At 38.6% G+C, this 20820-nt stretch overlaps 1 protein-coding gene across 5 annotated transcripts in view; it reads left to right on the forward strand.

The window, feature by feature from the left end:
- HECTD4 (HECT domain E3 ubiquitin protein ligase 4) overlaps positions 1–20820 on the forward strand; it is a 77725-nt gene that overhangs the window by 37250 nt on the left and 19655 nt on the right. For all 5 annotated transcript variants that reach the window (XM_075110038.1, XM_075110040.1, XM_075110039.1 and 2 more), the window contains exons 23-58: positions 213–317; positions 1132–1295; positions 1632–1865; positions 2114–2306; positions 2482–2586; positions 2670–2758; positions 3335–3510; positions 3976–4111; positions 4256–4397; positions 4504–4670; positions 5189–5335; positions 5644–5828; positions 6398–6551; positions 6887–7167; positions 7480–7669; positions 8791–8872; positions 9519–9721; positions 9915–10050; positions 10739–10921; positions 11197–11367; positions 11771–11940; positions 12374–12489; positions 13376–13479; positions 13758–13919; positions 14047–14195; positions 14457–14536; positions 14658–14821; positions 15362–15599; positions 16055–16191; positions 16365–16491; positions 17066–17203; positions 17336–17472; positions 17642–17802; positions 18366–18547; positions 19969–20174; positions 20483–20613. In XM_075110038.1, coding sequence (XP_074966139.1) covers positions 213–317; positions 1132–1295; positions 1632–1865; positions 2114–2306; positions 2482–2586; positions 2670–2758; positions 3335–3510; positions 3976–4111; positions 4256–4397; positions 4504–4670; positions 5189–5335; positions 5644–5828; positions 6398–6551; positions 6887–7167; positions 7480–7669; positions 8791–8872; positions 9519–9721; positions 9915–10050; positions 10739–10921; positions 11197–11367; positions 11771–11940; positions 12374–12489; positions 13376–13479; positions 13758–13919; positions 14047–14195; positions 14457–14536; positions 14658–14821; positions 15362–15599; positions 16055–16191; positions 16365–16491; positions 17066–17203; positions 17336–17472; positions 17642–17802; positions 18366–18547; positions 19969–20174; positions 20483–20613 — 5645 coding nt within the window. The remainder of the gene's footprint in view (positions 1–212; positions 318–1131; positions 1296–1631; positions 1866–2113; positions 2307–2481; positions 2587–2669; positions 2759–3334; positions 3511–3975; positions 4112–4255; positions 4398–4503; positions 4671–5188; positions 5336–5643; positions 5829–6397; positions 6552–6886; positions 7168–7479; positions 7670–8790; positions 8873–9518; positions 9722–9914; positions 10051–10738; positions 10922–11196; positions 11368–11770; positions 11941–12373; positions 12490–13375; positions 13480–13757; positions 13920–14046; positions 14196–14456; positions 14537–14657; positions 14822–15361; positions 15600–16054; positions 16192–16364; positions 16492–17065; positions 17204–17335; positions 17473–17641; positions 17803–18365; positions 18548–19968; positions 20175–20482; positions 20614–20820) is intronic.

Consider the following 20820-nt stretch of genomic DNA (forward strand, 5'->3'; position numbering starts at 1 on the left):
ATTGTCCACTAAAAGATATCCTTACAAAAAGGGAAGAATCTTAAATCAGAGTATATAATCGGAGATAAAAATGATACTTAGATAACTGTCATTAAAAACATTAATCCATAAAATAAGCCACATTTATGAAAAGCCTGTTTGTTTGTCTCAATTCTTAAATGTATCTTTTTTTTTTTTTTTTTTTTCCCCTTCCTCCCCATCAAAATTTTAAGGTGGAAGGAGATACAGTCACCTTCTCCTTTGAAATGAGGAGTGGTCGTGAGCACAACACTCCAGACAAAGCTATGTGGGGCTTTGCTTGCACTGTTCGAGCACAGGTACTCAAACATAACAGATTCCGTGGGATAGGTTCAGCTTCAATTTATCTTCTCTCTGTTACACACTTCAGATCAAATAGAAGTGTACTTCATAGTTTGAAGTTAATGTTTGAAATTTAAAACAATAATAGCTTACTTATGTTGACAACAAGACAAATCACCTTTTTACAATGTAAAGGACCTAAGTTTTAGATGTTTGGCTTCCTTAGCCAGAGATACCTTGTGGCACGGTCTGTAGCGTGCTTAGGGTTTTATGAAGATAGTTATTACCAAATATGTCTTACCTATCTCTTGTCATTGACACTGGACTTGGATGAAGTCACTTTAATATCTCTTGCTGCTTGTAGATCAGGGTTTCTTTGGAGAGATGGGTACCTTGTAACGACGAGGAAATCAGAGATTTAATGGGGGAATAATGATTCCAGTCTATAAAGAAGAGAGGGGAGGGATGCTGGGATCAAACAAAAGGAAAAATTAATCCCACTACCAGGAAGCTAGTAGTCCTAGCCTTTGAGATTACAGATCTGCAGGCCAGAGAATGACTGAACCAAAAATAACTTTACCTTTTCTTCCTTGGTTCAGAAGAAAAATGTTTAAATCCTTTGTTTCTTGTCTTGAGTTGTTCTTTTATATATTGCTTTTAATTGTTAAGCATTTTTTTTAGTATACCTCTGTGTAAGAGACATATGATTGATATATATCTATATCTTTATAAAAGTATATATATAAATATTAAATCTCCTCTCTTGAAATGTATTGGGGAAGGACTTTAAGGTTGATTGATTAGTGCAGCTTATCACTATTCCTACTACAGGAGTCTTCAGAGGATGTGTCAGGAGGCTTGCCATTCTTAGTTGACCTGGCACTTGGCCTTTCTGTGTTAGCTTGTTCTATGCTGCGAATATTATACAATGGACCAGAAATTACCAAAGATGAAGAAACCTGTCAAGAGCTCTTAAGATCTAAACTATTACAAAGGTAAAAAGAAAAAAAATTTTTTTTATCTGAGTTCCCGCACGGGTTTTTTCTGAGGGAAGGTGACTTTTGTAGTTGTGCCCAAGTCTTGTGTTTTAAAGTGATGTTTTGATATTTTTTCCTGCAGAGTTTGTTCAGCAGTTCTGTGTTGCCTAAAACTAAGGGAATGCTTTCTAGAATAGAGGTTTTCTTTAAAGTAGGGGAGGATTGGGCTATGCTTGGTACTAGCCACATCTAACAAGTTAATATGTAGTCTGTCTTTGTAATGTGTGGTTGACTAATGTGTCTTTCTGAATGAGGGGGGGAACATTTTTAATCTGTTTTTATTTATTTTTCCAGGTGCCAGTGGCAGGTGGAAGCTAATGGTGTAATATCTCCAGCTCTTACACCAAGTCCTTCTCCATTGCCTCTTACTATAGATGAAGATAGAGAATTTACATATCCTTCTGATGTTCTAGTGCCTCCTGTTGGACACTATTTTGATCTGCCTAGGATTAGGCTGCCTCCAGGAATCATGATAAAGCTCAGGGAAATTTCTGGACGTGCTCGGCCTCAGTTTAGGCCAAGTATAAAGTAAGTAGTCATTGTTTTGCTTTATTTTTTCTAACTTGACTTTTAGTTTTTGAAATGTTTGGTGCCAAAGTAAGTGAGCTAAAAAAGCAATGGTAAGGATGCGACGTGCCTGTCATGTATGATGGTGTGCGTTTAATAGTCTGTAAATACTTGTTTGTGAATGCAGCATCTAGTGAATTGTGAATATGAGTTGTCAAAGTTTGTCCGTTATTCTTGCTTAATCAGTTTGGCTTTACCTATAACCCTAGGGAAGTGATTCAGCCAGAAGTAATGGAGGAGATGGTAGTTTCATGTGTGATTAAACATTTGAATTTGGTTGATGCACTCCAGTCCCTGATAAATTTCCAGTATCAGGAAGAACATGCTGAAGAATATGATTTACTTTGTAAAATTATGGGAGAGACCTTTAAGAAGCTAAATGCCATGGAGAGACAATTGCAGGTAAAAATAAAATTACACAAAAAACCCAGAAGGCTTTTTTTGAGAATAAAGGTGTATTAACAGCATTTTAGAAACATAGAAATACAAAACGTACTTGGATTGTTTCTTTTAAGATCTCTCTTACTCCTTAAGATGAACAACTGCGATACGTGTTACTTTTTTGTTGCTTTATTAGAGTGTGGCTGAGCTGGAGCAGAAATGGCAGAATGAGGTAGATGACGCCCTGCATGGGAAACTGGAGAACAATGTCACATTCTTTTATGATTATCACTTCAATGAGGTAAGCATTGTGGCTGCTGCATGTGTTCGTGCTTCATGCTGCTCTCTCAATACATGTTCATCCCTTTCCTTCACTTTGTTTAGAGCAAGATGAAAGAACTAGAACTTCTGTGTTCAATGAAAGAAGTTTCTTTTGATGGAAGTGATCTTGAGAATGTGGTCCTGGCACTAAGGTTAGTAGCTGGCTGCAGAGTGTACCATCTAGGCAAGGTACTTAAAAGATAGGCAACTTTAAGCCGCTGTGGAATTTCAGTGAGTTCCAAAAGTAGGTATGCAGGGTTAAGGTTGCATAACATAAACACTTACTGAAGTAGGCACTTGAATTTCACTGTACCCTGTGACACTTAATGATATGAAACAGAAGCTGGCACTAAATGTTTCAAAAACATTTTGTGTCTAATGCTGTTAAAGGCTGGTAGACCTATAGCAAGAAGACAGTCTCTGGGAGCAGGAGCATTCAGGTGAACTTCTAACCAGGGATGCAAATACTTTAATTTTCCTGCCTCTCTAGCAATAGCTGATTAAATTCCTAGAAAAAATTTTTGCTAAATATATTAATATTAGTACCTACATCTACTAGTAGTTACTAACAAATCACTTTATTTTTTCTGCTTTCTACTTCATTGGCATAGAATAGTTTGATGCTATATGTCTTCTTTAAAATAACCTTTCTCACAGTAACACTTTATTTCAGAAGGCATTAAAATGTAATTGAGCTTTTGCTTCATATTTTTCTTTCATAATATTAGGGAGAAGTTTTTTCAAGAGGTGAATTCACTGATACAGAAGACTTCTCATCCCCTAGCAAAAACAAAAACATTAGTCAAGAGCTTGATGAACAGAGCAGAGCTGTTATTACATGTCACTATTGCAGCACAGTCTGGTATCACAAGAAGTATATCTGGTACCCCTGCAGAGACTCCAGGTATAGATCTCATTACCAGCATTGTACTTTTTTTTTTTTCCCTAAAGCTATAATTTACTCCTTTTCTCTTATTCTCCCTGTTTTGCTTAAATTAAAAGAAAACTTATTTTTTTTACATTTTCAAATTAATTAAATTATTTTACGGTATATGAAGTTGAGTCTTTGTTTTCTGGTTGCCATGATGATGGTAAATTAAGGTCTGAGTAATAATACCTGGAAATTAAACTTTAGTATCCTGAATTCTTGGGGGGAAAAATGCTTAACCTAATCAAAACAAAACTAACTTGAAACAATACCTGAAAACAGGAAAGTCCTTAGAACTGATTTGCAAGTTCTTGCTTAGACTGTATTTTCCCCACCCAAGGTTACAGCTTTCGCTGGAATGTCCATAGTGATTTTAAAAACAGTTTGTAAATAACCCCCTACACCAGGAGTGACGCTCTTTCATATTGTGTAATATTGCAGCCTGTAAATCAGCATCTGAAACAAAAGTGATATCTCATGCAGTCCGCCAGCCTGTCTTCCTTCGCAGCATGTCAGCACCATCTGACTTAGAAATGATTGGTAATGAAGATATCGAGTTTGCTAGATCAAGTCAAAGGTATACAAGGGTTTATTCCACTAAGCTGCTTTACAATAATGTGGCCTGTGTTGATAAAATTATTATAAACTCTGCAAGCATAGCATTTTTTTTCCACTGGATCAATTTACTGCTGCCAGGTGTAATTATCCTATATTCTCATAGGCGACGCCATGTTACCAGCCATAGAAGCAGCTCTTTCACTCTTCTCCAGTCACTGACTATTGAGGATAGCAGAGATAAACCCACGTACAGTGTCTTACTGGGGCAACTGTTTGCCTTCATTGGAACAAATCCTGACCAAGCGGTATGTCATTTTAAATGTGCTAAATCATTATATTTTAAAATTTAAACTTTCACAAAGAAGGGAGGCATCTTGCTTGTGTCTCATTAACAAAAACAAAATCTCGTAGGTGTCCAGCAGCAGTTTTCTCCTAGCTGCTCAGACAAGGTGGCGTCGTGGGAATACAAGGAAGCAAGCCTTAGTGCATATGAGAGAGTTGCTGACAGCAGCTGTCCGCGTTGGTGGTGTGACACATCTCGTAGGCCCAGTGACCATGGTACTTCAGGGAGGACCAAGGTTTGTTTACTTCTCTGAAAATAACTGAATGTTTCAGTCTCTGTAGAAGATGGTAAACTGCTGCAACAACCGCTTTTATTAGCCCTTGTGGGGTAAACAGGCAGAAACTTCTAAGAAACGCTTTTATTTGGCAGTAGATGAAATTTCCTTTCATAGTAGAACAACATGTCCACAGGTATGTATATATGGTATCTTACTCTCCTGACTTAATTCTGAAATCGTGTTGATTAGTTATTAGTGGTAGATTTAGCTGATACTAGTACTGTCAGCTAAATTTGATAAATATTTTGTATTTTGTTTGTAGTAAAATTTCAATCATGTCTGAGGTAAAACTACCATACTGTCTTGTTTACATGTGTTTCATACTAAAACATTAAGTGACTTGCAGTTCTGTTTCTAAAGCTTCCTTAAGTAATTCCTAATATATGCTGATTATTATTTTTAAAGCTATATTTGGAAGCTCGATAATTTTATTTAACCTAGAAAGCCTACCGTTTCAAATATCTACCTACCAACAGAATTGAAGAGCTCACATGTGGCGGGATGGTGGAACAAGTCCAGGAAGCTTTTGGAGAGACTATGACATCTGTGGTCTCGCTGTGTGCTCGCTACCCCATTGCTTGTGCAAATAGCATTGGCCTCTTATGCACTATACCTTACACAAGGTATGAAAGTATTTCTCTCAGAAAGGGAAGGAAGGCATCTACAGCTGTGCTTATTGGTTTTGCCTTAAGGAGAAGCATTATGTAATATAGATATACTCCCTTTCTTCATAATGAGGAGTATCTGAGAACATCTGGTTACATTTTCTCAGAATACAGAATTTCATTTGGGGAGGGCAGGGAGAGACAGAACCATCTTTCTTCAAAGTAATTAGTTGCTGAGTTAACAGCAAGTTTGGGATATTCATTGAATCTGTTGTTAGTGACTGAAAAGTTACTTAAGTAAAATCTGAATTTCTCTCCTCATACAGGAGCGAAGAGAAGTGTTTGGTACGTAGTGGCCTGGTACAACTTATGGACCGGCTTTGCAGTTTAAGCAGCCAGACAGAATCCAGTTCGAATGAAAAACAGACTAAGAAGCAGAAGGTGGCCACCATGGCTTGGGCTGCCTTCCAGGTGCTAGCCAATCGGTGTGTTGAATGGGAGAAAGAAGAAGGTAGGAACACTGCCAGCTGTGTGTCTGCTGTGCACTTACGATGGTGCAAGTGCCTGAGAAGTGGCGCAAATATATTTTAAATAAGGCATTCACTCACTGTGACTTCAGCACTGTTTGGGTTCTTTAGAACAGAGAAGTGGATACAAAAATAAGTTGATCTTCTTCTTGGTGGGTTTTTTGTGATTGTGTTTTGGGGTTTGTTTTTTTTTTAATTCTAGCTTTTCCTTCTCATGGGAATGTTTATGTTGCAGGTAGTTTCAGGTCTGGCACTTGATTCTGCCTAGACATAACCACAGAACCAGGAGACCCTTAGTGATCGCTTCCACGTTTCTCCTGTGTTTGGATTCACCCATTATGTACATAATCTTATAGGCATGTGGCTACTGGATAATGGAACACAAATATCTTATCAGGTTTTATTTTTAATTAAGACATTTTATATGTAACTGTTTTGCTACAGGAACACAAAAGTATTTTTTACTGTTTTTCAGTTTATGGGTAAGGAATTTGTAGATGTATACATTCATTTTTGATTATTACAATTGTGTATTCTTGCATTACTTTTAAAGGTGGTTCAACAGAAGCTGTTCACTCTGGTCTGGCTCGTCAGGTCTCCAGCCTTCTCACCAACCACCTTGCACGAGCCACAGAGTGTTGTGGTAATCAAGCTGCAGGAAATGACGCGCTTCAAGATGTTCTCAGTCTTCTTAATGACCTGTCAAGGTACTAGGCCTTTGTCTCTGGGGTATTATTTTATATGTATGAAAGCAGGTGGGGGTTCTTTCCGGGTTTTTTGGTTTGTGTTTTTTTTTCTTAACAGTAGTGAAGGTAAGATTACCATCAAATTTTAGAAGGGTTTTGAAAGTTAACTAACGCTCAGTGTTTAATCAGTGCTATTGGGTTATGTAAGAATTCTTGCAGATAAGGTTTTGTCAGATGCTGAATTTTTGTTTTTAAATTACATCTTGAAAAAAATTAACTTATTACAAGAGCATCATCAAACAATCAATTTTATTTTTTTTTTTCAAACAGCAGTTACCTGTTTTTTTCTCTTTCAGGAGTCACATAGGTAAAGCAATCCTGAGCCAGCCAGCCTGTGTGTCCAAGCTTCTGTCACTTCTCTTGGATCAGCGTCCTTCGCCAAAGTTGGTCCTTATAATCCTCCAGTTGTGTCGTGCTGCACTGCCTCTCATGAGTGTCGAGGACTGTGGAAATGTGGAATTGCCTCCCTGGAGTTACTCTGTACCCTCTCTGAACAGTGAACAGGATGATCCCAGTGACCCAGCCTCCAAGATTGCTTCTCTGCTGTTGGCAAAGCTGGCGGATTATGTAGTACCAGGTTGGCATCTTTCTCATGTCATGCTAATTTGAGAAATTGTGAAGCAAGTCATGTTTGTGCAAGGAGATTTTGTATTGACAGAAAGCTCAAGCAGGAAATGGTATAGGATATGGCCGTGTTGAAAGATATGATATTTCTGTGACTTTCCATCTGCCTCTTAATTTAACTGTTCTCAGACTAAGGTGTGTGTCACAGTGATGTTTTAGACATCTCAGGTGCATTAGTGTTAGTTTCAAGGGCAGGAAAGTTTGTTGATGAAGCTCATGGTTGTGTGTTTTTCTTTGTTTTGTTTTTTTTCCTTTCTACTTCAAGGATGCCAGACGGTTCTTTCTCCAACTGCCTCTGAGCCGGATACTACTTTGGCAAAAGCCAGCCCTAAAAATTCTATAAAAGGTGATAAAGATCCTGGAGAAGAAAGCGAGGCAGTGGATGGTAAACTTTCTATATTTATTCATAAACGGGAAGACCAGTCATCCCATGAAGTCCTTCAGCCATTACTAAGGTAATCTTAACTCACTGGATTGGAATTAGCAACCAATTTCACCAATTCCATTTCCCTTCTTTTTTTAGCACTCCAGCTGTAGGAGAATTCGTCCTAGACATGGGAAGTAAAATGTTTTCCCAATTTCTTGTATTTACTAGCAAAATAATAAGATAATGCAAAAAAGGTTTATAGGGCTGATGCTTAGCATACTGTTACCTGGATAAAACTATGTACCACTATACTGAATTTGTGGTGAGGCAGCAGCAGAAAGAATCTAAATCCCAAAGCTTCTTGGACTTGTCTGTTTTGTAGAAGACTATTTATCAATTATGAGAGTGGCAGAGTTGAAACAGAGCAGAGTATACAGATCTATAAAAGGAGGAGGGAGGTCCGAAGCATAACGTTTTGGTTTTGCCTTGCTTACAAACCATGGAAGCCACTGGCAAAGGAACATAAAAACATCTTATTCTATCTGAAACAAAAACCACCTGAAAAATTAGCTATTTAAATGATGCTTCATCAGAAATATTGAATCTATCTTGTTATGGTATTACATATGTAGGACTAACAAATAGAACTATCAAAGCAAAATTACTTTAAAAGCATTGCTTTTAATAATGCAAAACTGAGTAATAATTTGCTATTACAGCTTCTTTAGTATTCTTAATACCCACCTCAATTTTGTGATCTCTGCATGTCAGACAGCCAACATTACCTCTTGCATTTTGTACTATTTGCCTCTTCTTCCCCCACTCCAAGTTGGTTTTGAACCTGTGCCCTAAAAATGCTACTAAAAAGTACAGCTGTTGGGTGTTCGTAGGTGAAAGGTTAACTCAGAGCCCTCAGGCATCCGTGTTCAGTAAAAGCCAATTTCATGATGCTTCTTTTTGAGGGGGGAAGGATTAAATTGCTATGCACATAACTGCATTCAATAGTACTCATTTCCATTTGTAAATTACAGTGTAATTGGGTATGTCCTTAACTATCAAGTATTTCTATTACTGTTGAGCAATGCCGTTGTGAGGGTTACTTTCAAATAATGTAAAAACACATGTAATATATTAAATCAGACTGTATAGTTCAGCTCTTTTTTCCACCAGTTAAAACAAAGCTGATGTGTTTTGTTTTCACTTTAATAGTAGCTCCGAAGGTCGTCCATTTCGACTAGGAACTGGAGCCAATATGGAGAAAGTGGTGAAAATGGATCGAGACATGACAAAAGTAAGAGAAGGAATAACTAAAAATTACTCAACATTGTGAAAATCGGTGGCCAGTCAGAATTCTTGGGTTTTTTACTGATGTTAAATCCCCTTTGTTAAATGTTGTTTAATTTACAGAACTGTTCAGAAAGGTGACTTTATATGTAAAGTTAACATTATATAGTTATTGATATAAATACAGGGGTAAATGATGAAAAAGTATTTCAGCTAATTATTCCTCCAGCTGTTGTAGGTCATGTTTAAGTCCCTTTAATATTGTCTTTCCTGAAGTGTTTAATGCATGTTGATAGAATTTTAAACCACATATTTAAATTAAATTTTCATGTATATTTCCAGACATGTTCTTGGGTATTTGCACCAGAAATACTCAAGTGTCACTTTTTGATCAGAGAAGAGAAACTATAGTGTTAAGCTAAGAATGGAATATTAAAGGCAATGAATCCACATTGATCTCTGATCTCTTTGTAGATGAGAAAAATCATCAGAAGAAATTTGTCTTATGACTATGACTAATACGTACACAGGAGGGTGTGTTGATGTTTTCTCAGTACTTCTACATATGCAGAGGGAGGAGAGTTAAATGCATCACACAGTGTGGCCAAATAGAGCTAAGACAAGTATTTGTCTTATGGCAATTTTATTTTCAGAGCGGCTGCTGTGAAGTTATTACAGAAGAAGCTGCTGCAGCTCTTCGAAAGGCAACTAAGTGGGCACAGTCTGGTCTAATAGTTAGTGTTGGGCCACCCGTAGAAACTGTCAATCCAGAAACTGCTAGTGGGTTGTCCACGGGGGACAAAAAGAAGACTGCACAAACATCTATTTGCCGAGAGAGGAATTCTGAGCTTGCCAGGTAGGACACTTCGATTCTATAGTTAGAGTCTAGATTCTTCTTTTCTGTATATGAGTATTTGCAGTGCTCTAGAAAATAATCTGGTTATTCATAAAATTCCCTTTTTTGTGCTGTGTAGTGTTGTTGACAACTGAAGCTTCTTTTCCTTCTCATCTTGAAATTAATAGGCAAATTTCTTTCTTCTTCTGTATAGGACGGATCCTGTAAGGCCATTCATTAGTGGTCATGTTGCAAACAGCATGGCAGCAGAGGTGATAGCTTTGCTACATAGCTTGTTGATGGCACCAGAATCAAATGCAGCTCAGATATGGACAACAACTGCTGAAAAAGTAAGCAGACAGAAGACTAAGTATCAAATTATACACCAAGCATGTACTGAGTAGTTAAGAGAACTTAAATATTAGGAATTTCCTAAGCTACTCCTTTCCAATTTACTACCTCCAATGCTTCAAACCGGGATGTGTAACTGCATAGAAGTAGCCCTTTCTAGCAGATGTATCTATCTGATGTGTTAGGGTGGAATAAATAATGAAAAAGTATCCAGCATTACAGAATGACAACACATTCTAACTCACCTGTCATTCTTTTCAGTAATTAATAATGCTGTTTGTTTACGGAGTTATCTTGCCTTTGCCGGGTTACTCTACGTTTGCTCTTCAGTCCTCATTGCCATGACCTCTGAGGGTCCAAAGTGTTGGCTGGAAAGTATAACACATGGCTTTTATGTTCCTCTGAATCCTGTAGCACCTAATCTGTTGCTTAGGCTAAATCCTTGAGCGAAGACTTCTGCTGAGCTTATGTATGTAACTCTTGTGGTTCTAAAAGTTATTAGGGAATGGAGCTGGCTTTGATGGTGTTTGTACTTCAGAGACCATAGAATATTCTGAGTTATATAATTCTCTTCAAGAACAAAAATAATTCTTCTGAGACTGTGTGTGGGCTGGAGGCTTGGAGCATTGGTTTTTGTTTGAATTGTGCTTTGAAGTAATTCTCTGGTATTTTTGCTTCTGTCTTCAGGTTCTGTCTCGGGCTCTGATGTACATTCCACAACTTGGGAAGTATGCAGAGAGTATTTTGGAGAATGGAAGTAGCAGTGGAAGGAAACTTGCTAAGCTTCAGAGAATTGCTCGGCAGGCAGTAGCTGCCCTTTGTGCTCTGGGTGGCTTTAAGGAAACAATTAAAATCGGTTCTGAAGTTCAGGTAATACAGCATCACTGACGTTTTATATCTTAAATGAGAATTGGTGCTTTTGGCGATGTTTTGCCTGCATTGAAATACTTGGGAAGCAGCGTGCAGACTGGCTGCAATTGTGAAGCAGTTGCAGTAACACCTGTGGAGACTGCTATTGTGTGTTATTCCTGTTTCCTAAAATACCCAGCTCTAATTGTGTGTTGAGTTGCTGTGTGTGGTGCTAAGCGCTCAGTGTTTCTTGTTTGAACAGCCTGAAATCTTATGCAGACCTTCTTTGGTTGTAGGTTTTAGGTAAAGGAATAGCAGGAAGCATTGGAGTTGTGGCATCTATTAATGAACAAGAAGGTATAGCAACGGTCAAATTTCCACCTACCAGTATAGACAGTAGAAAGACCTCACAAGCATCAGACACATTAACTATTCCATTATCTAGGCTCTGTGTTCCAAGATCTGAGGTACGGTAGTTTTAAGAATGCAATATTAAGTATACTATCAATTATTTATTTTTTCTGTCATAGCACACTGGCAATTAATCTACAGCGTGTAAAAAGTCTGTTTCATCTTTGATCAAATATTATTTGTAAAATTTGCTTCATTGTTTTAAACATATCTTAACAATTATCTATATTTAAGTTCTCATTAAAGTAACATGGATATTCATCTTTTGGTGCTTAAAGATGTTCTGTTGCGTACTGTGTAGGGTTTTTGTTTTATTTCTGTTTTCTCTTTTTTTGACTGGTGTTTGGTGCTGGTTTGTGATAGTACAAAATGAGAATTAACTCCAGGTAATAAAACGCCCTCATTTCTTAGAAACTAACTACTTGAATTTAACTTTTTACCGTGCCCCCCCACCATCAGGCATTGCCTCTTCATAAACTGTCCATTACTGAGAAGGTAGTACAGGCAGTCCAGTCCATGTTGCTTCCTCAGGAGGGAAGTCTATCTATTCACACCTCACTTCCTGCAACAGGAGATGGCTCAACTCCAGTAATGGCAGTGGTCCGGCTTCTTGCTGAGATAAGAACCAGGTGAGTTTTTGCTTTTTGTGCAGGACCTCAGTCTATTTTGATACCATACACAAATGTTCAAGAAAATTGCATGGGTTCTTGTTTTCTTCCTCTGTGGGTGTTGACAGACGACAGCAGGGGACAATGCAAAAATTCTTGTTTGCTTCCTTAAGTACATTTAGTGTCTGGATGTTGTTAAAATGAGCACCAAAAATAAAGTGCCCCCTGTGACACTGACAATGCATTGAGCAAATGCTTCATATTGGTAAATCTTACGAAGCTGGGGAAAGCTCTCACTGTAGAAGATCCAGTGGATAGCTAAGCAACCAGACAAAGAAATAGACCAGTCGATGTGCTGTCTTTCAAAATGGTCTTGAATTCAATACGTGTAAAGACAACTTTGAACTCAGCGTACACTTTTGTAATGCTTTACACATGTTATTTTTCCATTAAGAGCATGCCTGGTGATGGCTCAGCTGTTAGAAGACAGCTCATTCTGTGAAGAATTCATTCAACAGTGTCCAGCTGCTGTAGAAGTTCTTAATCTGGTAGCGCAGGAGTGCAGCCCTGGTAGGTATTCAACACGTTCTTGCAGCTTCATTGTCGTATTCGTATTCATAACAGCTTTTAAAATAATTTCAGTTTTTTGTCCTCCAGCTACTTAGAGTTTGATAGCAGGCAGAGTACAGCATGTCTTGTCATAGCTGCAGAGCTGTTAATGTAAGAGTAGCTAATAATCAGACTCAATTTTAAACATTGGGCATAAAGCTTAGGCCAGAATATGATTATCCTGTGCATCACAGAAGATGCAAGTCCCAGGGCTAGGCCTCTACTACTGTGCTTCTGAACCCTCTCCACTTTTCTTGCTTCCAGAGTAACCTACTCTGTATTCCTTGCCATTATCATTTATATGTTTTCTTTTTATGACCCCTTTGCTGTTTTTTTACAATGCTTTCTTATATTCTTTATCATTGAGCTCTGAATTTCCTTCCCTCTTGTTTAAGGATAAGCAGTGGGCCCAGCAGAAGTCTTAGTTCAAGGGCAAGCTTTAGGAACATGTCAGGGCCTTTCATTGGAGGAAAAGTGGCCGAAGTGAAGGATGTTAGGGTAGGAACCAAGTGGATTTCAGTATGATCTCCAGCGTAAAAGGGAGCATACTGATTTTTTGACTTTCTGCTTTTGCTGGGTCATAGACTTGCTCACTGCAATGAACTTTATATCTTAATTAACATTAAGTGTCATTGGTAACCAAATATAAATCAAACATGACGGAAACAACTGCTTGTCTACATTAGATTTTGTCCTCAATTTTGTTGATTAGGTGAGACTATTTGATCAGATCTCATAAAATACGAATGTTCTATTTGTTTTCTATTTACCAGTGTTAAGATTGCACTGTTGGATTCAAGTAACTAGATTTGCTTGGAACCTCATGACTCGGTTTGGTTTGTTTCAGGGGAGAGGCTCCTTGTTGTAGAAATGCAGTGTGAAAGGTTACGAATGTTGTATCGGGACTGTGCTCGGCCTCCCCCCCCTCCACTCCAAGCAGACAGAAGACAGGTGAGCACAGAAACAGTGCTGAGTCTTCTGCCCCTTGCAAATGAAGTCAGGCACTGAGTGTAGAGGGGTCTGCCTGTGGTGTTGGAGCCCAACTGGTTGGATTCTTATATAAAAATTTAATCTGAATTTCTGTAATGGGATGTGATTTGTTTTGATTGAGTTGTGGTAGTTGCATGTATTGTATTAAACGTGCACTTCATCAAAGAATGTGTCATTGGATCTCAGTAGATGATTTCAACTGTAATTAGTAGAATAAAATGCTCTGTTCCTGTTTGTAGCCCAAAGAAATCACTTGGAGCCCATCAAGAGTGTTCCCCCCTGTGCGAGCATGCATGTTTTCATCGCATCTCACAGCTGTGACCTTTTTGGCTGATCCTAGCGCAGGTGGGGGACTTCCTCGGGGCACATTTATCTATGCCACTTCACCAGTTCCAGTACAGGTAACAACTCACAACTGTGCAACAGTTTGTGTCATTTAATATTCAACAGTGCATGAAAAGAAAAAGAAACAAAACTTTCTATTTTATCTATGCTTTGTAAATAACTTTAAAATTTTTTTATTTCTAGGCACCATCATTCTACTGGGAAATTGAAATAGTTTCCTATGGAGATACAGATGATGACACTGGACCAATAGTTTCGTTCGGATTTGCTACAGAAGCTGAAAAACGGGATGGTGCCTGGACAAACCCAGTGGGCACCTGTCTTTTTCACAAGTATGTTGGGCATCAGAAACCATGGTCTTCCTCAGTACGTTTGTAAGCAACTTAGGGAGGAGTATTGTGAGCACGTAGGAGGCAACGCATACATTTTAATTGAAATGTTAAAGTGATGAACTAGAATATCTCCTTATCAAAATAAGGAGAGCTGGGTTGCCTTTTTCAGTATCACAGTTACCTAGACTTTACCTTTTAGTGAGTTGTAATCCTTATTTGTTTCAGTGCTCTTTTTAACTTTCTTTTTGTGTTACTTCTCAGTAATGGGCGAGCAGTGCATTACAATGGCTCCAGCTTGCTACAGTGGAAGAGTGTTAGACTGGATGTGACTCTTTCTCCTGGTATGTAAGAATACTGCTAACTTGCTTACCTGCTAAATCAGGAAATCCTCTAAATGTAAGGGAAACAGTGGATGTGAGAAAACATTAAATCCATTCTTTTGATTATTATCTCTTTCTGCAGGTGATGTAGCAGGAATTGGATGGGAAAGAACAGAAGGAACTCCACCCCCTCCAGGGCAGCCAGCGAAAGGCAGAGTTTATTTTACATATTGTGGGCAGCGACTTGGGCCATACCTAGAAGATGTCTCTGGTGGAATGTGGCCAGTTGTCCACATTCAGAAAAAGGCAAGTTTTTGACAGAAATATGGTGCTTGGTATATAGTCTTTTAAAAATATATTAAAAACATACTATAGAATGTATTGAGCCTGCTTACGTATCTGTAAAAAAGTAGAGCAATAGTTTTGACCTTTGAGTTCAGTTGAGGTATTCCATTACCCTTCCCAGGCGGATAGGTGTTTTGTCATTATTTTGCACTTTTTTGCCCATGAGGACACTAATATGCAGCTGGCTTGATAAGATGGCATTATTCTGTACTAGTAGCCCTTCCATTAGTATTCCTTCCCAGCAGTGACCTTGCTCCAAAGTATACTAGCTAAGTATGCTGTATCTTGAAGCTAGAAAAAAGGCGAGTTCAACGTTTCTATTTAGAAGCTTAATACTTTCCCTGCTGCATCCAGTTTTATAGCTAGCGATGCTGGGAAAACCATATGGCGTGGAGATGTGACCAGCTTATCCCTTTGGCTGAGCTTTTTTAGAAAGAGCAAAGAGAAGGATCAAAACAATCTACAACTCATCTTAATGCTTTTATGTGCATCTTCTTTCAGAACACCAAAGTCCGTGCTAACTTTGGATCTCGCCAATTTGCCTATGCTGAAGGGCAGGCTCACAGGAATGCTGCTGATCTGTGTATTGACCTAGCTGAAGAAATAAGTGCCAACTTTGAAGCGTTGCCTTTTGCCATGGCTTCTGATAGTGATAACGATGCTGGCACCAGCATAGCTTCTGATCCTGGCACCCATGGACCTCCTTGTAGAATTGCTGCTGTTGCAACGGCTCAACAACGTAAAGTGATGATTAACATTTTTTTGAAAATCTCTTTCAGGAGAAATTACAATCAATTAAACAGGATTTAAGCGCATCCTGGCTGCAGTCCTTAGGTGCTGCCTGTTTAGGTACAGCAGTACGACAAGCATTGTCAAATAGGTGCTTATTTGATTTTAGACAAGGCAATTAAAAAAAAAAAATAATCTTACTTTGGTCTTCCTTTATATGGATGCACAAATTTTTCTCAATTAATGCAACTACAGTGAGAAATTATCTTATTAGGGCTTTGCATACAGTAAGATATTCTAGCTGATTGGATCAGCCAATTGGTTTTGCTATGTCAAAATGCATTACATTTCCACAGAGCGATTGATGATCATGGAATGCAATATATATCAAAAACATCATGTAATATTTTTGCATCATGCCTTCTAGTGCATTATGATCTCAGTATTTCCATATGTGTTTTGCAGAATATGACAGTGATACATCTTGCCACTATAAAATGGAATTAAGTTATGAGAATTTTATCACATCGGGCCCCGATCCTCATCCCCCTCCTATTGCAGATGATGAAAGTGATGATGATGATGATGATGACATTCCCCGGGTGAGGAACATGGCAAGCTCTGCCTGCTGTAACTCCTAGCCTAAATACAGATCTTGTAATTCAGATTTTTAAGCTTTGCCACACAATGGGGTTTCCCTGCTTCCTTAAGGAAAATATAGCTGCTGTTAATTTTTCTTTCTTCTTGGTGTTCTAAACAACTTCTGTCTTTGTAGGAGGATCACTACGCCCTGTTGGTTAAAGCCTGGGAAACTAAAGTTTTCCCTACAATTAGAAGAAGATTCCGTAATGAGGCCGAGAGGAAGTCTGGGCTGGATCAGATAAAAGGAGCTTTACAGTTAGGTATGGCTATATTTATTTCCATGCACCTTGTTTTGTGTGATGTGCAATAAGTGTGAATGCCTGTGTTTCTTTTATGCTTTACTGTATTCAGGGCTGGAAATTTTAAATAAAAAAATCACTTGCTGTTTTCATCAAGTGTTTAGAATTTGGTTTGGGGTCATGATTTTTCTTTAACGCTTTTACTTAAGTTGGACTATTTAAATATGCTGTTGTGTAGATAGAGAAATACTTAGGAATAATAGTTTGGGAAGAAACTATTTACATGCATTTTCTGTCTGTGACTATAGCAAGGCAAAACTTCTGAGGAACCCTTTTTATTAAAGGGAGATTTGTAAATGAATGCAGGTCTGGCAAGATGACGTGTTTGTGGGAAAGTCATAGTAAGAGCAAAGTAAGAATTCTGAGCCCTAGTGACAAGCATACAAGTGCATCTCAGGAAAGCTCCAATCCCTATCAGCCTGACTGAAAGAACGTTTAAGTAATTAGATAGCTCATCTGCTTAGGATGTTAATGAGAATAAGAACTTACATCAAGTGGCTGGGGAAAATAACTAGCACTCCCTTCTGTCTTCCAGGAATGGTTGATATAGCACGACAAACTGTAGAATTCCTCTATGAGGAAAATGGTGGCATCCCAAGAGACCTGTACCTTCCTACTATCGAGGATATCAAAGATGAAGCAAACAAATTTACAATTGATAAAGTACGAAAAGGTAAGGCCAGCAAAAAGCATCTGGAGGGGAAAATAAAAGCTAAAGGGCTCTGATACTTGGGATCCACTGCATAAACTGTCAGTCTGAGGAAAATGCTGTACCTTAGAAGCTGTGTTGTCCCTTTCTGACCAGGTCTTACGGTGGTGACTCGCTGTCCTGACAGTAACAATGTTACCAGTAGTGCTGTTGGAACAGCTTTACCCAAGTTTGCTATTCGTGGAATGCTGAAGACATTTGGTCTTCATGGTGTTGTTCTGGATGTTGATTCAGTGAGTAAAGATGCATTGGGGGGGCTTTTAATGTATCAGCATCACGTATCTGTAAGCAAATATGATTAAGTGTACTAAACTGATTAGAATGCTGATTTGGTGCTCTTCTTGAAGGACAAAAATATTACCATTACTGTGTTTATTGACAGTGTTGGGTTTGGTGTTCCAGGTAAATGAATTGGTACAAGTAGAGACATATCTCAGAAGTGAAGGAGTTCTGGTAAGATATTGGTATCCTATTGACATGTTGGAAAGGCCCCCTGCTGGTTATAGGAGGACTGCAACAAATGGATTGGTTACCCTGGATAATACCAATATCCAAATTCACAGGTAAAAAAAAATGTAGTTAGAAGGCATTTGTATTATCTGACTTGATCTATAGCATTTCTTATAGTACAAATATCTACTGCAACCTTTGAGCAGTCGTAAACTTCTGAATCTTATTGTAGTTGTTGGATTCAAGCTGGCAAAGATTCATGTTTTAATGGGTACTGGGCGGATTTTTTGGTGGATTTTTTTGTTGATGGTTTTGTTCATTTTTTTTTGTAATAAAGGAAACTGGTTATAATTGTCTTGTTGGAAGGATTTTACTTAGTCATGTGAAAGTGGTCTTATGCATGCTGGTCTAACAGGTACCTTCCTTGAAGCTTAGCTTCTTCAGCTTTTAGATAGCAACTGACTTTGTGGAGAGTTGGCTTCTAATTCCTGTGCCTTAATTTCGTACCAGAACTAGATGGGCTGAGTGCTGTCTTAAGTGAATAATAAAGATTTGGGTCTACTTGAACCTTTTAAATAATTAGGTATATAGGTTTGGATTTGGGGCAGGCTGCTGGATATGGCTTATTTCTAAGTGTGGTGAAGCAATTTTATGTTTTGATGTTTGTGTTTTCTAGAGAGCTTTTGCGAAGTGAAGCTGCTCTGGCCAAGCTATACTGCCGCATGGCTCTCCTCAATATTTTTGCCCCCAAATCTCCACATATGTTTACTCGGCTGTTTCATATTCCCGCTATCCGTGATATCACTCTGGAGCACCTGCAGTTGCTATCCAACCAACTTCTTGCACCACCTCTTCCTGGTAAACACTAATTTTTATCACAGCTCTTTTCTGGTACAATGGTTTTATGGGGACAAAAAAAAAAAAGTCTAGTTCATTTGGCACTTATTGATTAATTTGTTATAATGATGATATTTGAAAAAAAAAAAAAGTCTCAATGGACTCCTGACCTTAATGATAGGGTACTAAACTGAAATTCATGCTAATGATCTAACTAAAAGTGTTCAAGAGAGTTCTGAGTCTCTCCTAAGATTCGATTCAGTGTGCTTCCATCCCTTTGTCATCGGTGTTCTTCTGTTCATTGGAGGGCGGGGGGATATCCATATGGGACACTTGTAAGCTATTGAGAAAGTTTTATAGTTCGAATCCAGGGTAGTAAAACTAAATGCCAGTTGGGTGTCTCAGTTTTCAAAATTCAACTCTTCTTCATTTCACAAAGTGGTTTGTCCTTTTCCTACTGGAATCACAGATCTGGTTAGAGAATGTATGTGCTGAATCATGGAAAAGAATCTTTGGCTAATTCAAGTGAGTGTTAACAAAGACAATTATCGTGACAAAGCTATTTTGCATGTAAAGAAATGTGTGTAATGTGGCTGGAGCATAAGGAGGAAGTAGGAGGTGCTAAATATAAGCTATTAACAATTGGAAGTAATTATTTACTGTTGGAAAGAATCCTGTCCCCTCCTCCAATTACTTTGAAACTTGGCTACCTCTAACAGATGCCGCATTGTAAAAGATCCTCTTGCAGGCTACAGCACTACTTTGCATGGCTTTGAGAATAATTTTACAAGCTTTTATTTAGTTTTTCCTCTTTAAATTATGTCTAATTCAAGTCTTGCTAATACATACAGTTTCAAAACTGGCATTTTGGTGAATTGCACACTCTGTGCACTGCACTTTGTTATTTTTTGACTTCTCCCATCAGTTCCAGAATGACAGCCATGAGATGTTGGGGCTTGCAACCCACTTGGGGCCACCTGGAAGCTATGTGTTCATATATGGGGAAAGCTTGAGAACAGATAAAGCCACTTTCACCTCATCTAGAATGAGTGGGGAAGAGAGCGCTTCTGGTCACTTGTCCTCATTGTACTTATGCAGTAAATTGAAATATGCCCGCCTTCATACATGGGACAAAACTAGGCAGCTGTGAACCCACAGCTCAGTGACTGGCAGACCGCCGTAAGGGTTGGCTTAATGCAGGTGAAGAACACAGCTGGCATTTAGAGGGCTGTCCCATCTGCCACCATGTCAGGGGTGCAAGTCTAGTCTTGCGTGGATCCTTTCTACTGTTGACCTCAGGGAGGAGTTCTGCACTTGCTCAGGAGTGAAAATAGAGGCTTGTAATCTTCCAAGTGTGTTAAGACTTCTCTTTCCACCATCTGTTTCCTAGGCTACATAAACATGTTGAAGTGATCTCCGTCCTGTCTTACTTGTTATTACAGATGGAACAATCAGTTCAAGTTCTATTCTTTTGGCCCAGTCCCTGCAACACTGCATCCATTCCCAGAACTGTGCTGCCACAGACCTCTTCTACCAGGGCAATTCACAAGCCATCAGAGAGTGGCTTACTGTTGCCATTACTCGGACACTGCATCAAGGAGAGGAGAGTCTGTTAGACCTCACTAAACAAATCTGCTCCTTTTTGCAGGTAAAATACTTAGTAATGTTTTATGAGCAGTGTTGTTCCCCTTTCTAAGGAGCCCTTGCTTTATGTGTGATTCTAACTTCCGTAATGCTGTCCCTCACACTGAATTGTTTCTCTGGATGAATTGTATTCCTATTCTGATCATAGTGAGCACACTGAAAAAACAAGCAATAGCAATACTCCAGAGCATATTAAAGTGAAGTGGCCTCGCACTGTGTCATTATTTGCAATGCTATATTTTATTTGAAAAAAGGAGAAGGAGGTGGTTTGCTGCTGCTTGGGAGCTTTCATTATGAAATGTTATGTTACAGACGGCACCAGAACAGTTTCCTGCTGAAGAATTCCCAATTTCAGAATCCAAAGTCAATATGGATGTTAATTTTCCTGGGGCTGCATTTGTAATTGTGTCCTGTAAAGAAAGTCAGTCTGGATTCCGCAAAGAGTAAGTAATTGAGGGACCAGGAGTGGCAAAGATTAAAGACATGCTGCTGAGCCTCTGTGAACCCTGAGTATGTAGATACTCATATTTTTTTTAGATTTTTCTCTTCTCAGAGTCTTGTTTTCTGGGTGGTGGGATAAATACCACAGTGTGTTTCTGTGGTTTGGGTTGGGATTTTTAGTAGCTAGTTACAGTCTAACTGAACTGTTC

This window comes from Phalacrocorax aristotelis, chromosome 15, assembly GCF_949628215.1.
Source record: "Phalacrocorax aristotelis chromosome 15, bGulAri2.1, whole genome shotgun sequence".
Taxonomy (NCBI): domain Eukaryota; kingdom Metazoa; phylum Chordata; class Aves; order Suliformes; family Phalacrocoracidae; genus Phalacrocorax; species Phalacrocorax aristotelis.